This window comes from Bombina bombina, chromosome 8 (genome assembly GCF_027579735.1).
Source record: "Bombina bombina isolate aBomBom1 chromosome 8, aBomBom1.pri, whole genome shotgun sequence".
NCBI lineage: Eukaryota > Metazoa > Chordata > Amphibia > Anura > Bombinatoridae > Bombina > Bombina bombina.
In genome coordinates, this window is record NC_069506.1 from 303,184,367 (window position 1) to 303,211,179 (window position 26,813).

The 26,813-nt window shown below is 36.5% G+C and overlaps 1 protein-coding gene across 1 annotated transcript in view; it reads right to left on the bottom strand.

Moving 5' to 3' along the window:
* Positions 1 to 26,813, bottom strand: part of ADAMTS15 (ADAM metallopeptidase with thrombospondin type 1 motif 15) — a 94,173-nt gene that overhangs the window by 19,416 nt on the left and 47,944 nt on the right. Inside the window, exons 3-4 of the mRNA XM_053691503.1 lie at positions 20,979 to 21,146; positions 16,413 to 16,696 (exon numbers count right to left, since the gene is read on the bottom strand). Of these exons, the coding sequence (XP_053547478.1) occupies positions 16,413 to 16,696; positions 20,979 to 21,146 (452 nt within the window). The remainder of the gene's footprint in view (positions 1 to 16,412; positions 16,697 to 20,978; positions 21,147 to 26,813) is intronic.

The following is a 26,813-nucleotide window of genomic DNA, read 5'->3' on the forward strand; positions in this document are numbered from 1 at the left end:
ATAAATACAAAGTTGCCTGTAAAATAAATCTAAATCCTAAACTAGCTACAATGTAACAGTTATATTGTTGCTATCTTAGGGTTTATTTTATCGGTAAGTATTTAGTTTTAAATAGCATTAATTTATTTAATTGTAGTAAATTTATTTAGATTTATTTAAATTATATTTAAGTTAGGGGGGTGTTAGGGTTAGGGTTAGACTTAGGTTTAGGGGTTAATAAATGTATTATAGTGGCGGCGACGTTGGCGGCTGCAGATTAGGGGTTAATACATTTAATATAGTTGTTGCGACCTTGGGGGGGGCAGATTAGGGGTTAATAAATAAAATGTAGGGTTCTGCGATGTTGGGGGCATCAGATTAGAGGTTCATAAGTATAAAGTAGGTGGCGGTGGTGTCCGGAGCGGCATATTAGGGGTTAATAATATAATGTAGGTGGTGACGATGTTGGGGACGGCAGATTAGGGGTTAATAAGTGTAAGATTAGGGGTGTTTAGACTCGGGGTTCATGTTAGGGTGTTAGATGTAGACATAACTTTTATTTCCCCATAGGAAACAATGGGGCTGCGTTAGGAGCTGAACGCTGCTTTTTTGCAGGTGTTAGGTTTTTTCAGCCGGCTCAGCCCCATTGTTTCCTATGGGGAAATCGTGCACGAGCACGTTTAGCCAGCTCACCACTACTGTAAGCAGCGCTGGTATTACAGTGAGATGTGGAGCTAAATTTTGCTCAACGCTCACTTTTGTGAGGCTAACGCAGGCTTGAAGAAAACCTGTAATACCAGCGTTGTCTTAAAGGGACACTGTACCCAAAATTTTTCTTTTGTAATTCAGAAAGAGCATGCAATGTTAAGCAACTTTCTAACTTACTCCTATTATCAATTTTTCCTCGTTCTCTTGCTATCTTTATTTGAAAAAGAAGGCATCTAAGCTTGTTTTGGGTTCAGTACTCTGGAAAGCAACTTTTTTATTGGTGAATGAATTTATCCACCAATCAGCAAGGACAACCCAGGTTGTTCAACAAAAATGGGCCGGCATCTAAACTTACATTCTTGCATTTCAAATAAAGATACCAAGAGAATGAAGAAAAATTGATAAAAGGAGTAAATTAGAAAGATGCTTAAAATGTCATGCTCTATCTGAATCACGAAAGAAAAAATTTGGGTACAGTTTCCCTTTAAGTGAGCGGTGAGAAAAAAAGGCTCGTTAGCCCTGCACACCATATAATTTATTTATATTTTTTGAAGCCCAAAAGCAAATGCTATTAATGCCACATTTTTAAAAGTGGTAAAAGAGAAAGTGGTATTTCGGTCTAGTGTGCCAGCGCAACAATTAACAGACAACTTGCAATATACATAACCTGAGCACGCCACTACCATTTTACACTTTCCATAAAAAGTATAGGGAGTGTTATACATGTATCATGCATGTTAAAATGTGTCGGTTAAACAATTTAACAGACAATTTGTAATACTAGATTGTGCATCACTGATTGTGTGTTGCTGGGTGCAAAATAACATACTGGCGTATATTTAACATAGTGCGAGTGAACATGATACAATGTAGCATATCTTGTCCGCTGCACATCGATGAATGCCGACATACGGAGCTCGATAAATCGGCCCCAAAGTGTGCAATTTACTGCGCTTGAAATATAATATCCCTCAGTAACTTAGGATCATTAATGCAACAAATACATACGCTAACAATTGAGCGTTTGCTATTCTGCATTATTATATCTCGTTAATTGGAGAATTAAATATATTAAAGGAACAGTAAAGTAAAAAACATAATTTATGTAAGAACTTACCTGATAAATTCATTTCTTTCATATTAGCAAGAGTCCATGAACTAGTGACGTATGGGATATACATTCCTACCAGGAGGGGCAAAGTTTCCCAAACCTCAAAATGCCTATAAATACACCCCTCACCACACCCACAATTCAGTTTAACGAATAGCCAAGAAGTGGGGTGATAAAAAAGTGCGAAAGCATATAAAATAAGGAATTGGAATAATTGTGCTTTATACAAAATCATAACCACCACAAAAAAAGGGCGGGCCTCATGGACTCTTGCTAATATGAAAGAAATGAATTTATCAGGTAAGTTCTTACATAAATTATGTTTTCTTTCATGTAATTAGCAAGAGTCCATGAGCTAGTGACGTATGGGATAATGACTACCCAAGATGTGGATCTTTCCACACAAGAGTCACTAGAGAGGGAGGGATAAAATAAAGACAGCCAATTCCTGCTGAAAATAATCCACACCCAAAATAAAGTTTAACGAAAAACATAAGCAGAAGATTCAAACTGAAACCGCTGCCTGAAGTACTTTTCTACCAAAAACTGCTTCAGAAGAAGAAAATACATCAAAATGGTAGAATTTAGTAAAAGTATGCAAAGAGGACCAAGTTGCTGCTTTGCAGATCTGGTCAACCGAAGCTTCATTCCTAAACGCCCAGGAAGTAGAAACTGACCTAGTAGAATGAGCTGTAATTCTCTGAGGTGGAGTTTTACCCGACTCAACATAGGCAAGATGAATTAAAGATTTCAACCAAGATGCCAAAGAAATGGCAGAAGCTTTCTGGCCTTTTCTAGAACCGGAAAAGATAACAAATAGACTAGAAGTCTTACGAAAAGATTTCGTAGCTTCAACATAATATTTCAAAGCTCTAACAACATCCAAAGAATGCAACGATTTCTCCTTAGAATTCTTAGGATTAGGACATAATGAAGGAACCACAATTTCTCTACTAATGTTGTTGGAATTCACAACTTTAGGTAAAAATTCAAAAGAAGTTCGCAACACCGCCTTATCCTGATGAAAAATCAGAAAAGGAGACTCACAAGAAAGAGCAGATAATTCAGAAACTCTTCTGGCAGAAGAGATGGCCAAAAGGAACAAAACTTTCCAAGAAAGTAATTTAATGTCCAATGAATGCATAGGTTCAAACGGAGGAGCTTGAAGAGCTCCCAGAACCAAATTCAAACTCCAAGGAGGAGAAATTGACTTAATGACAGGTTTTATACGAACCAAAGCTTGTACAAAACAATGAATATCAGGAAGAATAGCAATCTTTCTGTGAAAAAGAACAGAAAGAGCAGAGATTTGTCCTTTCAAAGAACTTGCGGACAAACCCTTATCTAAACCATCCTGAAGGAACTGTAAAATTCTCGGTATTCTAAAAGAATGCCAGGAAAAATGATGAGAAAGACACCAAGAAATATAAGTCTTCCAGACTCTATAATATATCTCTCGAGATACAGATTTACGAGCCTGTAACATAGTAGTAATCACAGAGTCAGAGAAACCTCTTTGACCAAGAATCAAGCGTTCAATCTCCATACCTTTAAATTTAAGGATTTCAGCTCCTGATGGAAAAAAGGACCTTGTGACAGAAGGTCTGGTCTTAACGGAAGAGTCCACGGTTGGCAAGAGGCCATCCGGACAAGATCCGCATACCAAAACCTGTGAGGCCATGCCGGAGCTACCAGCAGAACAAACGAGCATTCCTTCAGAATCTTGGAGATTACTCTTGGAAGAAGAACTAGAGGAGGAAAGATATAGGCTGGATGATACTTCCAAGGAAGTGATAATGCATCCACTGCCTCCGCCTGAGGATCCCGGGATCTGGACAGATACCTGGGAAGTTTCTTGTTTAGATGAGACACCATCAGATCTATTTCTGGAAGTTCCCACATTTGAACAATCTGAAGAAATACCTCTGGGTGAAGAGACCATTCGCCCGGATGCAACGTTTGGCGACTGAGATAATCCGCTTCCCAATTGTCTACACCTGGGATATGAACCGCAGAGATTAGACAGGAGCTGGATTCCGCCCAAACCAAAATTCGAGATACTTCTTTCATAGCCAGAGGACTGTGAGTCCCTCCTTGATGATTGATGTATGCCACAGTTGTGATATTGTCTGTCTGAAAACAAATGAACGATTCTCTCTTCAGAAGAGGCCAAAACTGAAGAGCTCTGAAAATTGCACGGAGTTCCAAAATATTGATCGGTAATCTCACCTCCTGAGATTCCCAAACTCCTTGTGCCGTCAGAGATCCCCACACAGCTCCCCAACCTGTAAGACTTGCATCTGTTGAAATTACAGTCCAGGTCGGAAGAACAAAAGAAGCCCCCTGAATTAAACGATGGTGATCTGTCCACCATGTTAGAGAGTGTCGAACAATCGGTTTTAAAGATATTAATTGAGATATCTTCGTGTAATCCTTGCACCATTGCTTCAGCATACAGAGCTGAAGAGGTCGCATGAGAAAACGAGCAAAGGGGATCGCGTCCGATGCAGCAGTCATAAGACCTAGAATTTCCATGCATAAGGCTACCGAAGGGAATGATTGTGACTGAAGGTTTCGACAAGCTGTAATCAACTTTAGACGTCTCTGGTCTGTTAAAGACAGAGTCATGGACACTGAATCCATCTGGAAACCCAGAAAGGTTACCATTGTCTGAGGAATCAAAGAACTTTTTGGTAAATTGATCCTCCAACCATGATCTTGAAGAAACAACACAAGTCGATTCGTATGAGATTCTGCTAAATGTAAAGACTGAGCAAGTACCAAGATATCGTCCAAATAAGGAAATACCACAATACCCTGTTCTCTGATTACAGACAGCAGGGCACCGAGAACCTTTGTAAAAATTCTTGTAGCTGTAGCTAGGCCAAACGGCAGAGCCACAAACTGGTAATGCTTGTCCAGAAACGAGAATCTCAGGAACTGATAATGATCTGGATGAATCGGAATATGCAGATATGCATCCTGTAAATCTATTGTGGACATATAATTCCCTTGCTGAACAAAAGGTAAGATAGTCCTTACAGTTACCATCTTGAACGTTGGTATCCTTACATAACGATTCAATATTTTTAGATCCAGAACTGGTCTGAAAGAATTCTCCTTCTTTGGTACAATGAAGAGATTTGAATAAAACCCCATCCCCTGTTCCGGAACTGGAACTGGCATAATTACTCCAGTCAACTCTAGATCTGAAACACATTTCAGAAATGCTTGAGCTTTTACTGGATTTACTGGGACACGGGAAAGAAAAAATCTCTTTGCAGGAGGTCTCAACTTGAAACCAATTCTGTACCCTTCTGAAACAATGCTCTGAATCCAAAGATTGTGAACAGAATTGATCCAAATTTCCTTGAAAAAACGTAACCTGCCCTCTACCAGCTGAGCTGGAATGAGGGCCGCACCTTCATGTGGACTTAGAAGCAGGCTTTGCCTTTCTAGCTGGCTTGGATTTATTCCAGACTGGAGATGGTCTCCAAACTGAAACTGCTCCTGAGGATGAAGGATCAGGCTTTTGTTCTTTGTTGAAACGAAAGGAACGAAAACGATTATTAGCCCTGTTTTTACCTTTAGATTTTTTATCCTGTGGTAAAAAAGTTCCTTTCCCACCAGTAACAGTTGAAATAATGGAATCCAACTGAGAACCAAATAATTTGTTACCCTGGAAAGAAATGGAAAGTAAAGTTGATTTAGAAGCCATATCAGCATTCCAAGTTTTAAGCCATAAAGCTCTTCTAGCTAAAATAGCTAGAGACATAAACCTGACATCAACTCTGATAATATCAAAAATGGCATCACAGATAAAATTATTAGCATGCTGAAGAAGAATAATAATATCATGAGAATCACGATGTGTTACTTGTTGCGCTAAAGTTTCCAACCAAAAAGTTGAAGCTGCAGCAACATCAGCCAAAGATATAGCAGGTCTAAGAAGATTACCTGAACACAGATAAGCTTTTCTTAGAAAGGACTCAATTTTCCTATCTAGAGGATCCTTAAACGAAGTACCATCTGACGTAGGAATAGTAGTACGTTTAGCAAGGGTAGAAATAGCCCCATCAACTTTAGGGATCTTGTCCCAAAATTCTAATCTGTCAGACGGCACAGGATATAATTGCTTAAAACGTTTAGAAGGAGTAAATGAATTACCCAAATTATCCCATTCTTTGGAAATTACTGCAGAAATAGCATTAGGAACAGGAAAAACTTCTGGAATAACCACAGGAGCTTTAAATACCTTATCTAAACGTTTAGAATTAGTATCAAGAGGACCAGAATCCTCTATTTCTAAAGCAATTAGTACTTCTTTAAGTAAAGAACGAATAAATTCCATTTTAAATAAATAAGAAGATTTATCAGCATCAACCTCTGAGACAGAATCCTCTGAACCAGAGGAATCATCAGAATCAGAATGATGATGTTCATTTAAAAATTCATCTGTAGGGAGAGAAGTTTTAAAAGATTTTTTACGTTTACTAGAAGGAGAAATAACAGACATAGCCTTCTTTATGGATTCAGAAACAAAATCTCTTATATTATCAGGAACATTCTGCACCTTAGATGTTGAAGGAACTGCAACAGGCAATGGTACTTTACTAAAGGAAATATTATCTGCTTTAACAAGTTTGTCATGACAATCAATACAAACAACAGCTGGAGGAATAGCTACCAAAAGTTTACAGCAGATACACTTAGCTTTGGTAGATTCAGCATTTGACAGCGATTTTCCTGTAGTATCTTCTGACTCAGATGCAACGTGAGACATCTTGCAATATGTAAGAGAAAAAACAACATATATATAAAGCAAAATTGATCAAATTCCTTAAATGACAGTTTCAGGAATGGGAAAAAATGCCAAAGAACAAGCTTCTAGCAATCAGAAGCAATAAAAAATGAGACTTAAATAATGTGGAGACAAAAGTGACGCCCATATTTTTTCGCGCCAAATAAGACGCCCACATTATTTGGCGCCTAAATGCTTTTTGGCGCCAAAAATGACGCCACATCCGGAACGCCGACATTTTTGGCGCAAAATAAAGTCAAAAAATGACGCAACTTCCGGCGACACGTATGACGCCGGAAACGGAAATAGAATTTTTGCGCCAAAAAAGTCCGCGCCAAGAATGACGCAATAAAATGAAGCATTTTCAGCCCCCGCGAGCCTAACAGCCCACAGGGAAAAAGTCAAATTTTAAGATAAGAAAAATGTTAAATTAAAATGCATTATCCCAAATATGAAACTGACTGTCTGAAAATAAGGAAAGTTGAACATTCTGAGTCAAGGCAAATAAATGTTTGAATACATATATTTAGAACTTTATAAACAAAGTGCCCAACCATAGCTAGGAGTGTCACAGAAAATAAGACTTACTTACCCCAGGACACTCATCTACATATAGCAGATAGCCAAACCAGTACTGAAACGAGAATCAGCAGAGGTAATGGTATATATAAGAGTATATCGTCGATCTGAAAAGGGAGGTAAGAGATGAATCTCTACGACCGATAACAGAGAACCTATGAAATAGACCCCTTAGAAGGAGATCACTGCATTCAAATAGGCAATACTCTCCTCACATCCCTCTGACATTCACTGCACGCTGAGAGGAAAACCGGGCTCCAACTTGCTGCGGAGCGCATATCAACGTAGAATCTAGCACAAACTTACTTCACCACCTCCATCGGAGGCAAAGTTTGTAAAACTGAATTGTGGGTGTGGTGAGGGGTGTATTTATAGGCATTTTGAGGTTTGGGAAACTTTGCCCCTCCTGGTAGGAATGTATATCCCATACGTCACTAGCTCATGGACTCTTGCTAATTACATGAAAGAAATGAAACTTTCATGATTTTGATAGAGTATGCAATTTGAAACAACTTTCCAATTTTTCTTCTATTTTCGAATGTGCTTCATTCTCTTGGTATTCTTTGTTGAAAAGCAGATCAAGGTAGGCTCAGAACCATCAATGCACTTCTGAGAGGTAGTTTCTGATTGGTGGCTGCACGTATATGTCATTGGTTCATCTGATGTGCTTAGCTAGCTCCCAAAAGTGCACTGCTTCAACAAAGGATACCAAGAAAATAAAGCAAATGTGTTATTAGAAGTAATTCAGAAAGGTGTTTAAAATGTTAGGCTTAATCTGAATCATCCATTTTTTTTGTTTTTAATGTCCTTTTAAATTAGTGGAAAACAAATATAAGGCAAGTTACAGAGACAACTGCTCAGATTAATTATGATCCTTATTTAAATGTCTAAAAATATTTGTTTATTTGCTTTTTCAAAAAATCCCATATTGTTCACACAACTGGACTGTACTCTATTAAGTACATTAAAATTTTTTAGTCATTTTCCTTTAAATGTTTTGGAAAAAATGTTAATTAGATCTGCACTAGGACACTAATCTACAAAAGGTACCATAGGCAGAAATAATTCTGTACAGATGTGGAACGTTTAAACATGGAACATTGGCTATAATTTTCCGCATAAATCATTTTTAACCTTTGTATAAACAGCAAGTTGTATAAGTAAAAACAATAGGATTATGGCGAATTAAAGAATAACGAGAATTAGAGACAGATACAATATTGGGAATCCTATCCATAGTTTTGACACACATTATGTGCTTTATTGGTTCCAGTTTTACAGTAGAAATTAAACATTTTATGTGTTACTACTGCAGAGGCATTAAAGCCAAGCTGAAATGATGGGACTCCAAAGCAGGATCCACTGCTTCTTAAAAGGAGCTCTATATGGTTGGGAAACAGGATGCAATTAAAATGACTAATGTTTCAATAAATTGATCATTTATCCCTTTCTTAGTCCTATCTGAATGTTTGTGAGAGAAGGTAAAACCTCTGCACTTGTGTGCGACAGACTATAATATAATAACCTGCGTTAGACTGCACAGGCCTGTGACTACTACTGTTTACTCAATATATTTTGTTTTTATTTTCAATAAAATAAAAACGGTTATGGTTTTAGCAAACAACCAATGTTTCATATTTTCTAGTAAATCCCCTGCAGTATCATTCAAACTGCAACACAGCACCCCTTTCCAGTCTATCAGAAATGTATATAAAAACACTGCATGGCAAGTCAGGGATTTTGTGCATTTTCTTTTAAGCCATTCCAATCCATTAGAAGAGCTGTAGAGTGAATTAGTAAACATAGTTAAATTATTAGTGATGCAACACTCCATGTATTGTGGAATAATCACAATTCAGGAGCTCTGCATTACTGCAGCTTTCCCCTTACCTCTCGCTACTTCCAGTAAGTGATAGCAGTAAAGACCCTCCAATATGTATCTGACCCACCCCAAACCAATCTCACATACACCCTATCTCTAACCACAGGCCACCAACCACATGCCTGGAACACATCGTCTATATACCCCATCCTAGCCAAACCATGGCCACAGACTACACCAACTCCACTGCAGCCTCTATGACCCCAGATAACAAGTACAGGTATACCCCGCTCATACAGCGGGTTAAGGACCGGAGCCCCGCTGTAAAGTGAAAACTGCCTTAAAGTGAAACAAGGCAGTTTTAGCTTTTGTTTCACTTGCCAGTGTGTTTAAAACTTAAAAACATGTTTTAATTAACTTATATTAGGTGTGCAATAGTGCTAAGTTTAGTTTAACACTCGCACAGCACAGTATTCAATAAATACTGTACCTGTAAAATAGTGACAATTACTGTAGTACAATTTGCCAGAGTATAGCACTGAGACACAGATTACACAGTAATGCTGTAAAAAGGGTGAACTAAGCATAATAAAATGGTGCCAGTCACTTTTCTCGCAATCTCACAAAGATTAAAGCAATGTTTTAAAATCCTTGGAGGTTAAACTTCAGCTCCACAAAGCGCTGTATTAGCGAAGCGCTGTAAAGTGAAGCGCTGTAAAGTGAGGTATACCTGTATATGGTTTTAACAATTCTGTAAGGAAAGCGATTTCTAGTGGACATCTCTCCATCCAACATATGGCTGGGGAGGTGTTATTGCTCCACAAATGCATTAGGAAAGCTTATTATTCTAAGTGGGTTATTGCTGTTTTATTTATATATTTATTTTTCAAATAGACTGGAATAGCTTAGAATTTTAAAACCATGAAAAAGATGAACTGCAATTGAATATGTTATGTCTTTGTGCAAGATCTTCATCTACTCTATAATTGCATTTCATTTCAAAGAGCCACTTCTTTCTAAACTGGTCTTCTGCACTTAAAATACTAAACACATCCTTGTGTAACAGAAACCTTTAGATCTTGGACCTAAGGATTCAGGAAACTTGTCAAAAAACATTATTTTATCCTATATATCATCTTGATGGTCATACAGACAAATGTTTACAGATGTACAAGTTGCTTACACTCAACAGCCTTGGAAAACAGGATGCACAGACTTCATAGAAAACTGAGGGTTTGATGAAGATTCTAGAACCTTTGTGGAAACAAATGAATGGAGTATTTATTATCTTCATTGTTGCATAGTTTATATATAAGCTGGATCAGGAACGCATGCCCTTTCATTATTCGGCTAGAATAATACGTTGCCTTTTTTCCATGTCCCAGGGTATTTCATGGATTAACGTGTGCTGGTTTCTCACAATATATCACAGTGTTCAAAAAAGATTTTTTTTGGCTTCAGAAAATCCATGTTTCTCACAAGTAACATCACAAAATGCGCCATTCATTAGGGTGATCAGATACATTTGACACACTGTAGCAGAGTCCGGATTGTGCAAGAAGGCGATTTCGATATGCTTTTGCAGGGTCTTGAAGGATTAGACACATTTTTAAAGTGATTTAAAGGGAAAATTGCTCATTTCTCATGCATCTGAAAGGGCATATAATGTACAATTTAAAACAGGTTAAAGTGACATAGCAATTTGTTGGAACAAATTATTATTGCACAAATGCCTGTGTGTAACTATGGGTTTAAGCTTAACTAAGCAGGTTTGGACACAAGAAGAAACATTTTAATATATATAAATGTTATAAATGTTACCTTGTATACAGCCTATGTTTATAGTGCTGCGCAATGTGTTGGCGCTCTACAAATACCTGATAATAATTTTAAAAATAGGTTGTCACCGCTCTGTGGAATTAGAATTTATAATATTTTAAAGTTAGAAATTGAATTCCTTTATTTTGTTTATTGATTACAAGATGTTGCATAGTTATACAAATAATAAATATTTTTTTTAAATATTTTAATTTTTATTTATTTTATTGAACAACATAGGTACATAATCTTAATTACACTAAAAGGACAAACATTATTTATGGGGGTTTTTTTCTCTTCATATGCTAGTGTTTCTCCATATTTCTACAAACTAAAGTTAATTTCAAAAAGTGCTTAATCTGCTGCAAAAATCAAGGTATAATTTATGTAATTTATATACAGCCTAAACCACTGGAACTAAGTAAACTGTATTTAGCATCACTACTCTTATATTATCTAACAGAAAATTATTTTTTTTAATGAACAGAATTCCAGAGAAGATGCTAAATTTATTACAACTAGTTTTGTGAACTACTATTAATTACAATTAAAGGTATACGTTTTGATAATGATAAGAAACCAATAAAGTGTAATTCATTTGAAATTCCAACTAATTTATCTTTTGAAAAAATAAAGGTATTCAAATTTGTATAATGTAAATGGGAATATACATAATGTAATACATTTAATTAATAAGACAAGACTGTGCTCTATGTATAAAATATATAATCTAATAAAGATTATATTTATGTGTAATACCAAAGGACTGCTGATATGAATGTGCTCAGTAATTTGGCATCCATTTTATTCAGACACCACCTCTAGTGTAACACCCCAAGAGGACTGTGGGAATTTATGTAAATGAGTCTCATTCATAAAGGAGAATACATCTGCATTTAGCTGTACAAATCCTCAGTGGAAAATTATCAGCTGTTTTGGAGCTGGTTTGTCCTTTAAGAAAGGACCAAACTAAAAACCTCTCTATCATCCGACTGAGCTGTCACCAACTGGGTCTCCCGCTACTTCCAGTAAGTGATAGCAGTAAATCTCTAGACCCTCCAACACGTATCTGACCCACCCCAAACCAATCTCACATACACCCTATCTCTAACCACAGGCCACCAACCACATGCCTGGAACACATCGTCTATACCACCTTACTAGTCAAACCATGGCCACAGACTACACCAACTCCACTCCAGCCTCTATGACCCCAGATAACAAGTAGACATTGTTAGGAGGTATGACACAAATAATGAGGCAGAAGTGTGCTAAAAAGAGTGTTCTTTGGGTGAGGAGCAAGTTGCAACCCATAGAATAACATATAAGAGGGCATTGTCTGATAGCATATAATTAAAAGGACAGTCTGCAGCATTGCATTAAATGACTATACTCAAGGACAGATTATGAGTGGCGTGCATACTGTTGTGCGCAAGCGAAATCGGGTTTATCGCGGCTGATAGCGTTGAAAGTAAACACGTTCCTAGAACGCAACTTAATTTAATCGGAATAGTGCAACCTCAGAGCTTTGGTTAACTGTTACGCTTCAATAAAAAGTTGCACAAAAAACATCAAAATACATTTAAATGTACAATTACACTCATAATAACACCATCTAATAAATATTATTTAAAAATGAATATTACATACAAAAGCTATAATGGCTCAAAGATATGAGGTTTCAGGTGTTAGAAAAAAAAAGGCTGCAAAAACATAGAGATACATACATATGCATGTGTAAATATTTAAATGTGTGTATGTATGTGTGAACATATGTATTTATATCTGTATATATATATTTACAGACATATATACACATCTAAACACATAAATACACACACACACACACACACATATATATATATATATATATATATATATATATATATCTACACCTATATATAACTATATATATATATATATATATATATATATATATAATACTGTCCAAAAGTAAGCACTCCCTGGATTTAAGTACAGCACACTTTTATTTAAGCAGTGACGTTTCGGGGGAATTCACCCCTTCCTCAGACAACCCAAAATGTGATACAAACAGTGTATCCAACAAGCCCCTCCCTCATCTCAATTCAACCAATCAAATAAATAGGAGATGATATTACATCATATGTAAACACTTATATCATCAAAACAAATACACATCCATGTTTCAACATAGGCAATATTATATATGTGTAGGGTCTAGTGAGACCTAAATATATAAAAAATGTGACATAATGAATAAGTGACTTATTAAAAGTGGACATGGAATTGTACCCTAAGTATATATTACTGCTTATACAGCATCACATATCATCAGCCAAGGATTAACACATATCTGGCAATCCTTGGCTGATGATATGTGATGCTGTGTAAGCAGTAATATATACTTAGGGTACAATTCCATGTCCACTTTTAATAAGTCACTTATTCATTATGTCACATTTTTTATATATTTAGGTCTCACTAGACCCTACAAATATATAATATTGCGTATGTTGAAACATGGATGTGTATTTGTTTTGATGATATAAGTGTTTACATATGATGTAATATCATCTCCTATTTATTTGATTTATATGATTGGTTGAATTGAGATGGGGGAGGGGCTTGTTGGGTATTTAACACTGTTTGTATCACATTTTGGGTTGTCTGAGGAAGGGGTGAATGCCCCGAAACATCACTGCTTAAATAAAAGTGTGCTGTACTTAAATCCAGGGAGTGCTTACTTTTGGACAGTATTGAATATTTTTCTTTGCACCCTGGTCTTGGGTTATTGTTGGCAAGTGAGAGTGCGCTATCTGGGTCCATATATATATATATATATATATATATAGAGAGAGAGAGAGAGAGAGAGAGAGAGAGAGAGAGAGAGAGAGATACTGTATATATATATATATATATATATATATATATATAGAGAGAGAGAGAGAGAGAGAGAGAGAGAGAGAGAGAGAGAGAGAGAGAGATACTGTATATATATATATATATATATATATATAGGTATAGATATATATTGTACTAAAAAAAACTTCAAATATAAATAGAACTTTGTATTTAAGAATAAATAGAACATATTCTACTATGTGAAGAACATTGCAATGGTTAGCGCACTTCAGAAAAAGTAATTAGGTTTTCGTTACTTGTTGCCCATTTACTTCTATGGGGGAATACATTAATGCGGTCAAGATATAACTTCAGTGAAAACTTTCTACTTTCAGCTTGTGCGGGAATTCGACACGCGCAAAAAGTCGAGCATAGTTATCATACAAGTGGAAGTGATAAATAGCACTCTACTCGCAATCTAGTACTATGTAAGTTTGAAAATGTTTTTCACCAGCCAAAAGTCAGCTCACTACTGGACTTATTAGTAGGAGCCATTGCTTGATAGTCTTTTATCTTATCACCTCTGCTTAAAAGGACATGAAACACAATTACTTTCTTTACATACAATCTTAAACAACTTTCCAACTTACTTCTATTACCAAATTAGCTACATTCTTTTGCTGTTCTTTGTTAAAGGACAGTGACATGAAGCATACATGTGCAGCCACCAATCGAAAGCTCACTCTCAGTAGTGTAGTGCTGCTCTTGAGGCTACCTAGGAATGCTTTTCAACAAAAGATATTTAACAGAATGACGCAAATTATATAATAGAAGTAATTTAGAAAGGTGTTTAAAATTGTATATCAGGAAAGTTTAATTCTGACTTTACTATCCCATTAACCCAATTAGAGACAGATATGTGACAAGGTTAGGCTTGGCAAGGTCTGCTGTGTGCATTTCCAAATCTCAGAATGGGAAAAATCTTATGGGAAAATTGGGCAGATAAATATTAAAAGTACACTGCAAGTTTTTTTATTTGTTTGTTTTTTACTGCACATAATTAACATTATTTACTGCCCCTTTATAGTTCATACATGCAGCATATGGTGACACAAACTTAAGTTAGAAAGCATCCAGTGACATGAAGTTACCCCATACAGCATCCGGTGACATAAAGTTACCCCATACAGCATCTGGTGACATAAAGTTACCCCATACAGCATCTGGTGACATAAAGTTACCCCATACAGCATCTGGTGACATAAAGTTACCCCATTCAGCATCTGATGACATAAAGTTACCCCATACAGGATCCGGTGACATAAAGTTACCCCATACAGCATCTGGTGACATAAAGTTACCCCATACAGCATCTGGTGACATAAAGTTACCCCATACAGCATCCAGTGACATGAAGTTACCCCATACAGCATCCGGTGACATAAAGTTACCCCATACAGCATCCGGTGACATAAAGTTACCCCATACAGCATCTGGTGACATAAAGTTACCCCATACAGCATCTGGTGACATAAAGTTACCCCATACAGCATCCGGTGACATAAAGTTACCCTATCCAGCATCTGGTGACATAAAGTTACCCCATACAGCATCTGGTGACATAAAGTTACCCCATACAGCATCCGGTGACATAAAGTTACCCCATACAGCATCTGGTGACATAAAGTTACCCTATACAGCATCTAGTGACATAAAGTTTCCCCATCCAGCATCTGGTGACATAAAGTTACCCCATGCAGCATCTGGTGACATAAAGTTACCTCATCCAGCATCTGGTGACATAAAGTTACCCCATACAGCATCTAGTGACATAAAGTTACCTCATCCAGCATCTGGTGACAAAGTTACCCTATACAGCATCTAGTGACATAAAGTTACTACATCCAGCATCTGGTGACATAAATTTCCCTATACAGCATCTAGTGACATAAAGTTACCCCATACAGCATCTGGTGACATAAAGTTACCCCATACAGCATATAGTGACATAAAGTTACCCCATACAGCACCAGTGACATAAGGTTACCCCATACAGCATCTGGTGACATAAAGTTACCCTATACAGCATCTAGTGACATAAAGTTTCCCCATCCAGCATCTGGTGACATAAAGTTACCCCATACAGCATCTGGTGACATAAAGTTACCCCATACAGCATCTGGTGACAAAGTTACCCTATACAGCATCTAGTGACATAAAGTTACCCCATACAGCATCTGGTGACAAAGTTACCCTATACAGCATCTAGTGACATAAAGTTACCCCATACAGCATCTGGTGACAAAGTTACCCTATACAGCATCTGGTGACATAAAGTTACCCCATACAGCATCTAGTGACATAAAGTTACCTCATCCAGCATCTGGTGACAAAGTTACCCTATACAGCATCTAGTGACATAAAGTTACTACATCCAGCATCTGGTGACATAAATTTCCCTATACAGCATCTAGTGAAATAAAGTTACCCCATACAGCATCTGGTGACATAAAGTTACCCCATACAGCATCTAGTGACATAAAGTTACCCCATACAGCACCAGTGACATAAGGTTACCCCATACAGCATCTGGTGACATAAAGTTACCTCATACAGCATCTAGTAACATAAAGTTACACCATACAGCATCTGGTGACATAAAGTTACCCCATTCAGCATCTGGTGACATAGCGTTACCCTATCCAGCATCTGGGGACATAAAGTGAAGACGTAGCTTCTGCTATTATAAAGGTACTTCTATGGTCTCTTACCTTATATCGGTTGATGCTATGTCTTTCTACACAGGCCCCACTTAGGCAAAATTTTCCTTCACCACAGCTTGTTCCGTCTGCCCAGGGGAAGTGTCGTGTCTGGCATACCAGCTGCCCCCGTGCTCTTCCTGTGCACCACAGTTTGGTGCAATACTGCATGTATGGGCAAGGCTTGGAACCCAGGCCAAATGCGAGCTCACACTGACGGCTAAGGCCATACCGAGCACCTGGGAGCTCATCTGGCAACGGTATCGGCTTTGCTGGCTCATCCAAGAGGCACTCACCTGTGCAAATAAATGTAAGTATTGTGATGATGCTTTCTGGTTCTTTATTAGCAATATTTGAATGAAACTTGATATAACTGCTAGTATTCTCCACTGCTAACGAATTAAACCATTGTGTATCAAGAGCATGAAAAGGCAATTAAAGGACCAGTAAATACAGTAGAATAGCATTATAAACAAGTGCATAATAAAAAGACAATGCACTTAGCCTGAATTTTAAATGAGTACTAGATGCTGACAAATTTAGTTCCATATTCCTTCCCCCCACATCAGCGTCCAATCACAAAATGCATTTACGTATATACGGTAAACTCTTGCGCATGCTTAGTAGGAGCCTCAGAAAGTGTGCATATAAAAAGATTGTGCACATTTTGATAATAGAAGTGAAATGAAAAGATGTTTGAATTGCTGCTCTATCTGAATCATGAAAGTTTAATTTTGACTTTATTGTCCTTTAAGAGATTTATGTAAGAACTTCTGTTTGATCGTATTAATGAACCCTGATTGGTGACAGCAAAGGAAATAAAATAATCATAATCAACGGGTGTGTCCAAAATAAATAATAACTAGTATTTATATAGCGCCTTTTTCCCAGTGGGACTCAAAGCGCTTTTTCAGCGCTCACTCTCGGAATTAACCAAATCGGCAGCTGAATAGTAATAGTTGTTATTATTACCCAATTTAATGGTTCTCATTTTTATAAACCTCGGAAGGATGAAGGGCTGAGTCGGCCCTGCAAGGATTTGAATCTGTGACCTTGTATCCTTCAAACAGGCTTTTTTGTAGTCAGGGTATTTACCAACTGAGCTACCTCACCAGCCTTAAGAATTACAGTTTTAAATGACTTTCAAATATTTAATTTCCAGATACTTGGCAATATAGTGTTTACTTCTCAATAGAAAAGAGGCCAGCTTGATAACAGTTAAAATGGAACATTTCTTAAAATTGTACCCTCTACCTGAATCAAAAGCATTTAATGTTGATTAACATGGAATCTTGTTTGCTGCACAGCTAGCCACTGGCATTATGTTTAGTAACACTTAGATTGTTTATATTATCTTATCTTATTGCCTCTGCTGTGGCTGATTAGACACAAATATGTTGAGGGCTAAACAAAAGTCTGCAGCTTGTGGGAACCTGAAGTGCATGAAAAGTGAACAAATGAATTAGTGAAAGTATACTGCAAAGTGTTTGCTTATGCATCATTTAACATTTTATATTACAATATTCACATTCCTTTAAAGTGACATGCAATCCAATTTCTCACATTCTAAGCACTTGCAGAATGAACTAGAACGTAATACTTGTGCACGAGTCCTACTGCTTTATGCTCAGCGTGTCCTGTGGTATGCAAGTTTGCACATAATGATCTACACAAATACATTTGTGGTGCAAAAACATCTGGTTCTGTGAATTTGGTACAAACATTACATTCTGGGTAATAATTTTGTCAGGGGGTTAGATTAGTTGTGTTATGGTGAAGGCCGATGTAAGGATCATTTGATACATGTTGATTACTGTGACAATGTAAAGTTTGGACACTGATTTTCTAAAAGAAAACAAAAAGCACTCCTAGACTCTAGATACCTCCCTATCCCAGTACTCATTGTTTAACTATGTCCTATTTGCTGTCTGTAGCCAGATTCCGTGTTAAGTTTACAAATGTCAATGGATGCCAAGTATAAACTGTTTAAAGAGGCGTCAGAGCCGAGCCAGGGCTTGGGCTAAACCATTCAGCTGTGCAAATCATTAGGGATTGTAGCCATCTGTCAGGATGTCCGTCCCACATCCTCTAGACATCTCAGACACACAGCTGTCAGCCGGCTCTGGGGTTAAATCCAGAGTTTCGGTTGACCAAATATTTTGAAAATTTTTGAATTTAGAACAATGCAACATAGGTTAGTGTTTGTGTAGTAAATCATACATGTGTTGCCTATTAATGGTGTTCACTTTTCAATTCCAACAAAAGCAACTCTACTGGAAGGTGAAGTGAATTATTCTCAAACCTTAGAATGACTGGCCCCTAACCAACATGCCAAGGAGGTGGATTCTTTTACTAAATATATGAAAGATAAGAATGACTTTATCCACGGGTCCATTCTTTTATTGGCAAGATGACTATATTAGAAAAATTAGCGTCTACGTTTTGAAATTTCCCAGTGTAATCTAATAAAATGCATAGTATAACCCAAATGTTACAATGCATGAATGGCATATAAGAATTTACTCAAACAAAACACTGGTTTCATTTTTGAGGTCACATTTACATACTGGCTGCAGGAATTCATCAGTAGAGATAACTGAACAGCCATCTTGGTAATAATTATAACTTATGGATTTTGGGCAAACCTGTGACATAAACTCTAGGACTGGAAGTGCTTCAGAGCAAGGCTTATGCCCTTCTGTGTCCATATGTATTTAATGTATTAAACTATGAAGTGTTTGGTGGGATATATGCAGAGGAGAATAAAATTAAGGCAGCACGGCTTCCCTAAATAATGACTTTGCCACTCTTTAGTGACAACTGATCTCAAAACTAGTTTACATGGCTGGTAAACTCTTGCAAGGGCAAATTAACTTCTCTTCTGCGGTGAAACATGAAATGTAAAGATCCTTTCATGCTTCTGTGCACAATCCCTCTGCAGTACCCTACAACTGCTACCAAAGACACCACCCTACACCTGTTGCCTCCATGTTCCCTATACATCAATTTCTAGAGACATAATTCTTTTGAACTAATTTTCCTAATAACCCCAACTGACATAAAAGATATACAAAGGAACTATTAAGCTGATACCTTTAATGATAAACTGAAAAAAGAGAAACAGTATGAAGTACTTCTTCTTCCTGTGTCAATAACTGAAGTTATCAATATGTTATGATGTTTGCTTCTGTTATAAACCTTTATATAAATCAGGAACCATAAAGACCTGAAAGGTTGTACTTTTTGTTTTCTTTTAAAGGGACACTAAACCCAATTTTTTTCTTTCACGATTCAGATAAAGCATGCAATTTTAAGAAACTTTCTAATTTACTTCTATAATCAATTTTTCTTCATTCTATTGCTATCTTTATTTGAAAAAGAAGGCATTTAATCTAAGGAGCCAGCGAATATTTGGTTCGGTACCATGGACAGCACTTTTTTATTGGTTCTGTCCAATCAGCAAGGACAACCCAGGTTATTCACCAAAAATGGGCCGGCATCTAAACTTACATTCTTGCTTTTCAAATAAAGATACCAAGAGAATGAATACAATTTGATAATATGAGTAAATTGGAAAGTTGCTTAAAATTGCATGCTCTATCTGAATCATGAAAGAAAAAAAATTGGGTTCAGTGTCCCTTTAAGGTAGGAAACTAACTCTGTTCTGTTGGCTACGAAGATACAATACACTATTACTGTATATGAAACCCATGATCACACAAAAAAGACAGATTCTGGGCTCTGTTCCTTTTGAAAAGAAAAAACAAACTGTAAAAGACTGCCTTTTGATTGCAATATATTGAGGTTGTTTTCTGTGAGAATCTGTAATACATTCAACCAAATAAATATTCATTGACCACATTTTTGTTCTTTATGAACAGTAAGATGTCATGTTTCATTAAAAAGAATCACGTGTATATACGCCATATATTTACAAAAAATCTTATCTTACAATTAGGGTTGCCACCCAGCCCATATTTTACAGACATGGTCGATATTTTAAGGTTCAGGTCAAAGTTGAAAATAAATATAGAAAAAAAAAAAAATATAGAAAAAAAGATGCTATCATGGTGAAACTTCTTATAACTGTGTTGGAATCTAATCATAAACAAATTATCATTTAAAATCAGTCTTAACACATTTAGGCCTCTAGTTATCTGGCGGACCTGATCCAACACTGCGGATCAGGTCCGCCATACGCGCGCCGTATTCAGCATTGCACCAGCAGCTCACAAGAGCTGCTGGTGCAACGCCGCCCCCTGCAGACTCGCGGCCGCCAGCAGGGGGGTGTCAATCAACCCGATCGTACTCGATCGGGTTGATTTCCGGCGATGTGTGTCCGCCTGCTCAGAGCAGGCGGACAGTCTTTGTGACCACCACTTTATAACCTGCAGGCTCGCCAGAAACACGGGGCATCAAGCTCCATTCGGAGCTTGATACATATGCCCCTTAGTATCTATTTTCTTGTGCTGTAGAATTATTTATGCAAATGTATGTTAATGACTATGGCCGGTATTTTATTCCAGAAAAGGTGGCAACCCTACTTGCAATACAGATGACAAAATATCTGTTCCTTACCATGACCACTGTCCAGGAAGTCAGAGATGATGGCTGCACTGCATCCAGACCATGGATTGGATCTATCAATCTGTATCAATGTTGGTGACATCATATGATTCTCCTTCAGCTTTCCAAACACTTCTTCACAGGCTTTGACATTGTCATGGGGCATGTTAAAAACATGACCTTGGGGAAGATAAGAAATGAGGTAAAATAAAAATCATAGTATGTTTTGAATATATTATGATTGGCAACAGATTAAATGGACATTCAAGCCAAAATTAGAGTCCACATGGAGGCATTTCAATTTTAAATAGAAGCATTGTTGTAATATACATGAATTAGCAAAAATGCTTCTAAAAAAGGCTATAGCTATTTCAAAAGTGTATTTAAGTATGCACTGTTCACCAACATTTTAAACACAGCACTTGCTCAGAGAGCCTAAGGTGCTGTACCATCTGGTAATGACTCCGTTACTTGCTGCCATAATATAAGCCCCACTGATGATCTGAGCAGCTGTAGTATTTACATTGCTGGTGCATTGAGAATATATTCATGTTTCACATGTACGTGCAGAGACAACTATTAACACTAAAATAGTAATACATTTTACTAAAAGCATTTTTGCCAAGACATGTATATTGTAAATATGTTTCTATCCTAATATGTAATTTATCTGTGCAAATTTTAATTTTGACCCGGAATGTCCCTTTAAATATTAAGCAAGTTTAATCTACTTATAGGATCCTATTGGGACTGCTAGCAAAGTGCAAATATACTTATATTTGATGAGAGATTAGGGAGCAAGGGGAGATTTGTAAGAATCACAAAGAAGGATTTAGGAATTTCGGTACAATATTGTAAATTTGTCTCTCTCAAATAACATCCATGTCATAAATTGTATCAGAAATAAAAAAAATGACGCCTTCTTAATTACTTTAGGGAAAAAGTAAGATGATCCGAAGATAATTCGTTATAGATTGAATTCCATATTGTCGATCTTGTTATTGTTGACACCAGTTAAAATTTGAAACAACTGCACTTAAGGGATTAGTCTGTATTATATTACAAATCTGCCTGAATATTGTGTTGGAGTATTTACCTGTCAGCAGCATTTATTTGACTGTTATTGTGAGTTCCCTGTGCACTGCAGATAGAAAAACCAATAAAGGTAACAACAAGATAGCTCTTAAAACAATGCCTCAAGGCTGTCAGGTTCCTTAAAAATAAAAAATAAATACTGTTGAACGCTCTGTTACTTTAGAGTGTTCACCACGTTTCTCAATACAAATAAAGCATTAATTTTAAAACATCTAACAGCTACAATGTTTAAATCATAAGTAGAATTAAAAAAGCTTTTTCTATTGGCTGATTTGAAATTGAAAATGAAAATCAGGCAATAGGAATGCAAGGATACCCCTATATAAAGGGGGTGCATCACATTCAAAGCGCATGAAGAGGACATCAGGGATGGAAGATAAGAAGATGGATGAATAAAGCTTTAGGGGTGAAGATAAGAAGACAGCCACCGGGATGAAAATAAGAAGATTGCCACCGGGATGAAGATAAGAAGACAGGCACCAGGATGAAGATAAAAAGATCCCCGTCTGGATGAAGATAAGAAGATTGCCACCTGGATGAAGATAAGAAGACAGGCACCGGGATGAAGATAAGAAGATCACTGCCTGGATGAAGATAAGAAGATTGCCACGTGGATGAAGATAAGAAGACAGCCACCGGGATGAAGATAAGAGGATCACCGCCTGGATGAATATAAGAAGATTGCCACCGGGATGAAGATAAGAAGATCACCGCCTGGATGAATATAAGAAGACAGGCCCCGGGATGAAGATAAGAAGATCACCGCCTGGATGAAGATAAGAAGATTGCCACGTGAATGAAGATAAGAAGATTGCCACCTGGATGAAGATAAGAAGATTACCACCTGGATGAAGATAAGAAGACAGCCACCGAGATGAAGATAAGAGGATCACCGCCTGGATGAAGATAAGAAGATTGCCACCGGGATGAAGATAAGAAGATCACCGCCTTGATGAAGATAAGAAGATCACCGCCTGGATGAAGATAAGAAGATTACCACCTAGATGAAGATAAGAAGATTGAAGCCGGGATGAAGATAAGAAGATTACCACCTGGATGAAGATAAGAAGATTGAAGCCGGGATGAAGATAAGATGATCGCCGTCTGGATAAAGATATGAAGATCGAAGCTGGGATGAAGATGGACCACCGCCAGGATAAAGATGGAGTACCATCTTTGGGTTTAGTTTTAGGGTTTGTTTTGGGTAGTGGGTAGCTTTTGCTTTAATGGGCAGCAAAAGAGCTAAATGCCCTTTTAAGGGCAATGCCCTTTTTCAGGGCAATTTTTAGATTATTTTTTTAGATAGCCTTTTTTTTCGGGGGGGGGGGGATTGTAAAGTTTTGTAGATTTTTTTTTTTTTTAAGAAAAAGAGCTCACACTTTAGGGAAATGCCCTACAAAAAGCCATTTTATGGGCTATTTCTGTAGTTTAGTGTTAGTATAATTTTTTTTGTTTTTTTTTTAAGTGGGGTTTTAGAATAGGTATTTATTTTGGTAATTTGTTTGTTTCAGTAATGTTAGGTTTGTTAGTTTTAAGGGAATATTGTTTTTTTTATTTTTAAAGGTAAGGTTAGGTTTTTAATTTTACTAGGAAGGGTTTATTTACTGTTATTTTTTTGTTTTGTTTTTTACAGGCAAGGTTAGTCTGTTTTGTGGTAACTTAAGGAGTGTTAGGTTAGGGATTTGTTAAGATGTTAGTGTGTTTATGATGGGGGTTGTGACAGTTTAGGGGTTAATAGTGTAGTGGGTTACTTTGTCATGGGGTTGTGGCAGTTTAGGGGTTAATATTGTAGTGGGTTACTTTGGAGCCTCTTCATAAATCTGACGGTTAGCCACTACACATTTGCAACCATAACCATATGAATATTTTGAATATTTTTTCAACAAGTAGAATCTATAGTTAATTTTTTTTTAAACGGATCCATTTAACTTTTTTTCTTTAGTTTCTTTTATTCTTTATCGAAACGAATAGATCGTCTTTTATATAATATTAATCTGCATTTTATATTGTACCAAATGAATATACCTGTGTATTTTTTGTATTTTTTGCTATTTTAATAATTCATCAGTAAAAACATTTTAACATATTGAACTTATACTAGTATCAATCTCCTTTTTATTTTATACATTGTTTACTGAGAACAATACCCTCCCTAATAATTGATAGAATATTAACCAACGATCCATTTATTACTCATCCATTACTCAAATACTGTAACATCTGAAGCTCAATTAGCACAACTCAGTATATAAGATTTAACATTGCATTATTTATTCATTATAGCATTTTTGCTGAGAATCAATTAGAATACTTATATATATTGCACCTTTAGACTAAGATCTTTTTAAGATACTTGGGCGCACTCAAGATTCCTTTTTTGCCTACTTTGTGATGGGGCTGTGGCAGTTTAGGGGTTAATAGTGTAGTGGGTTATTTTGTGATGTGGGGTGTGGAGGTTTAGGGGTTAATAGTGTTGTGGGTTACTTTGCGATGGGGTTGTGGAAGTTTAGGGGTTAATAGTCTAGTGGGGTCATTTAGGGGTTAAACTAAAAATAAATCATTTGCAATTTGAATAAACGTTTAATACTTTAATGTTTAAGCGAGGGGGTACTGATGATGAGTTTATGGAACCAAGGGGGCATATTTTTTTTATTTTTATATATTTTTAAAAGAACATCAGATGCAATACTGCTTGCAACCAGCTGTGATCGATCTTTTAGGATAATGGATAGGAAACTTAGTATGGCAAAGAATTTATAAATCAACATCATTTTGAGGCTTGGCCCATTTTCTTTTTGAATATCAAAGTACCAGCCAGTCACAAGGCCCGGTGACCGTTTGCTTCGTCATCTAGATTTGTCTGAAGTAAATAATGTATTTTACAGCAGATCAATATTTAAAAAAGTCAATCCATATGTAGAGTAGATGGCTATTGTACGCTATACTCTCAATGATACAAGTATAATAGGAATTCAAATCAAAGCTCATTCAGCAACTGAGAATTATTATTTGTCAAAAAAGACAAAAATTTAGATTTAGTGCAATTCAAAATTGCTAAGATGGAAAAATCGACCTCACATATTTCTAATCAAAACCATAGTTTAGCCGTTATTGATGGAGTGTGAAAAACAGGCGTCACCCAGTAGTGGCACTTACGTACGGCTTTCATTGATCTAATAAGTTATTAACGTCATCCCAGGATATCGCTACTTCTCACATTAGAAAAGATACTATGACCCTTAAAGAGACATTAAACTTAATAACTTATTTTTTTCTTTCGTGATTCAGGTAATGCATATGATTTTAAACAGCTTTCCAATTTACTTCTATTATCTAATTTGTTTTGTTCTCTTAGTATTCTTTGCATAAAAGGAAACCTAGGTAGGCTCAGGAGCTGATGATTGGTGGTTGCAGATATATGCCTCATTTTATTGGTTCACCCAATGCATTGACTTAAGTAATGCATTGTTGCTGCTTCTGTAAAGATTACTGAGAGAACGAGGCAAATTTGATATTTGAATTAAAAAGTAGAATGGAAGGTTGTTTAAAATTGCATTCTATACCTGAATCATTAAAGAAAAAAAAATGTGTTTCATGTCCCTTTTATTCCTTGGCTGCCAAAGAGAACTACAACAAATTGCATTATAACACAATGTTTGAGTTTGTAAAATTGCTCTTTTTGAAAGGAAAGAAAAAATATTTTTATTTTATGAAAATGAGATTCCTAAGGATTTGCATCAAAAAGGAAAGAGTAACTAGATATGAAAGTTGAAAATAAAATGTTCTAATGTGTTAAATGATTTTATTGCTGCACTTTTGCTTACATATAACTTTGTGTAACTCCTGTAAAGATGAATAGTTAAAGACAGCTCCAGAGCAGTAATGCAGTACTACTGGGAGCTAGCTGAACACATCTGCTGAGCCAACGACAAGAGGCATAAGTGTGTAGCCACCAATCCCAATCTAGCTCTCAGTAGTACATTGCTGGTGCTGCTGATCCTATCTAGGTTTGCTTTAAAACAGATTAAGGGTACAAAAAAAACAAATACAACAAAGTCAATTTGCATGCATGACCCATTAAACTTTAAAGGGACATTGAACCCAAATTTGTTCATTTGTAATTCAGAAAGAGCATGCAATTTTAAGCAACTTTCTAATTTACTCCTATTATCAATTTTTCTTCGTTCTCTTGCTATCATTTTTTGAAAAAGAAGGCATCTAAGGTTTTTTTTGGTTTCAGTACTCTGGACAGCACTTTTTTATTGGTGGATAAATGTATCCACAAATCAGCAAGGACAACCCAGGTTGTTCACCAAAAATGGGCCGGCATCTAAACTTACATTCTTGCATTTCAAATAAAGATACCAAGAGAATGAAGAAAATTTGATAATAGGAGTAAATTCAAAATTTGCATAAAATTTCATGCTCAATCTGAATCACAAAATTAAATTTTTGGGTACAGTGTCCCTTTAATGTTGACTTGAATGTCCCTTTTATTATGGGGCATAAACATATGGCTGTATTTCAATCTTGAATAGAATTGTTTTTGTAATACAGTTGTGTTAGTAACGATGGTTCAAGTCAAACTATCAACGCTTTAGTGTGCTACTTAGCTTTGCACTCGTGTGTTATTCAACATAAATTTTAGTGCAGGATTTCATAGAAATCAGTTATCTGAGGGACATACAGACCTTGTCTATATGAATGTCGTAGAACACGTTATACTGTCACTCGCATCATATATATTAACCA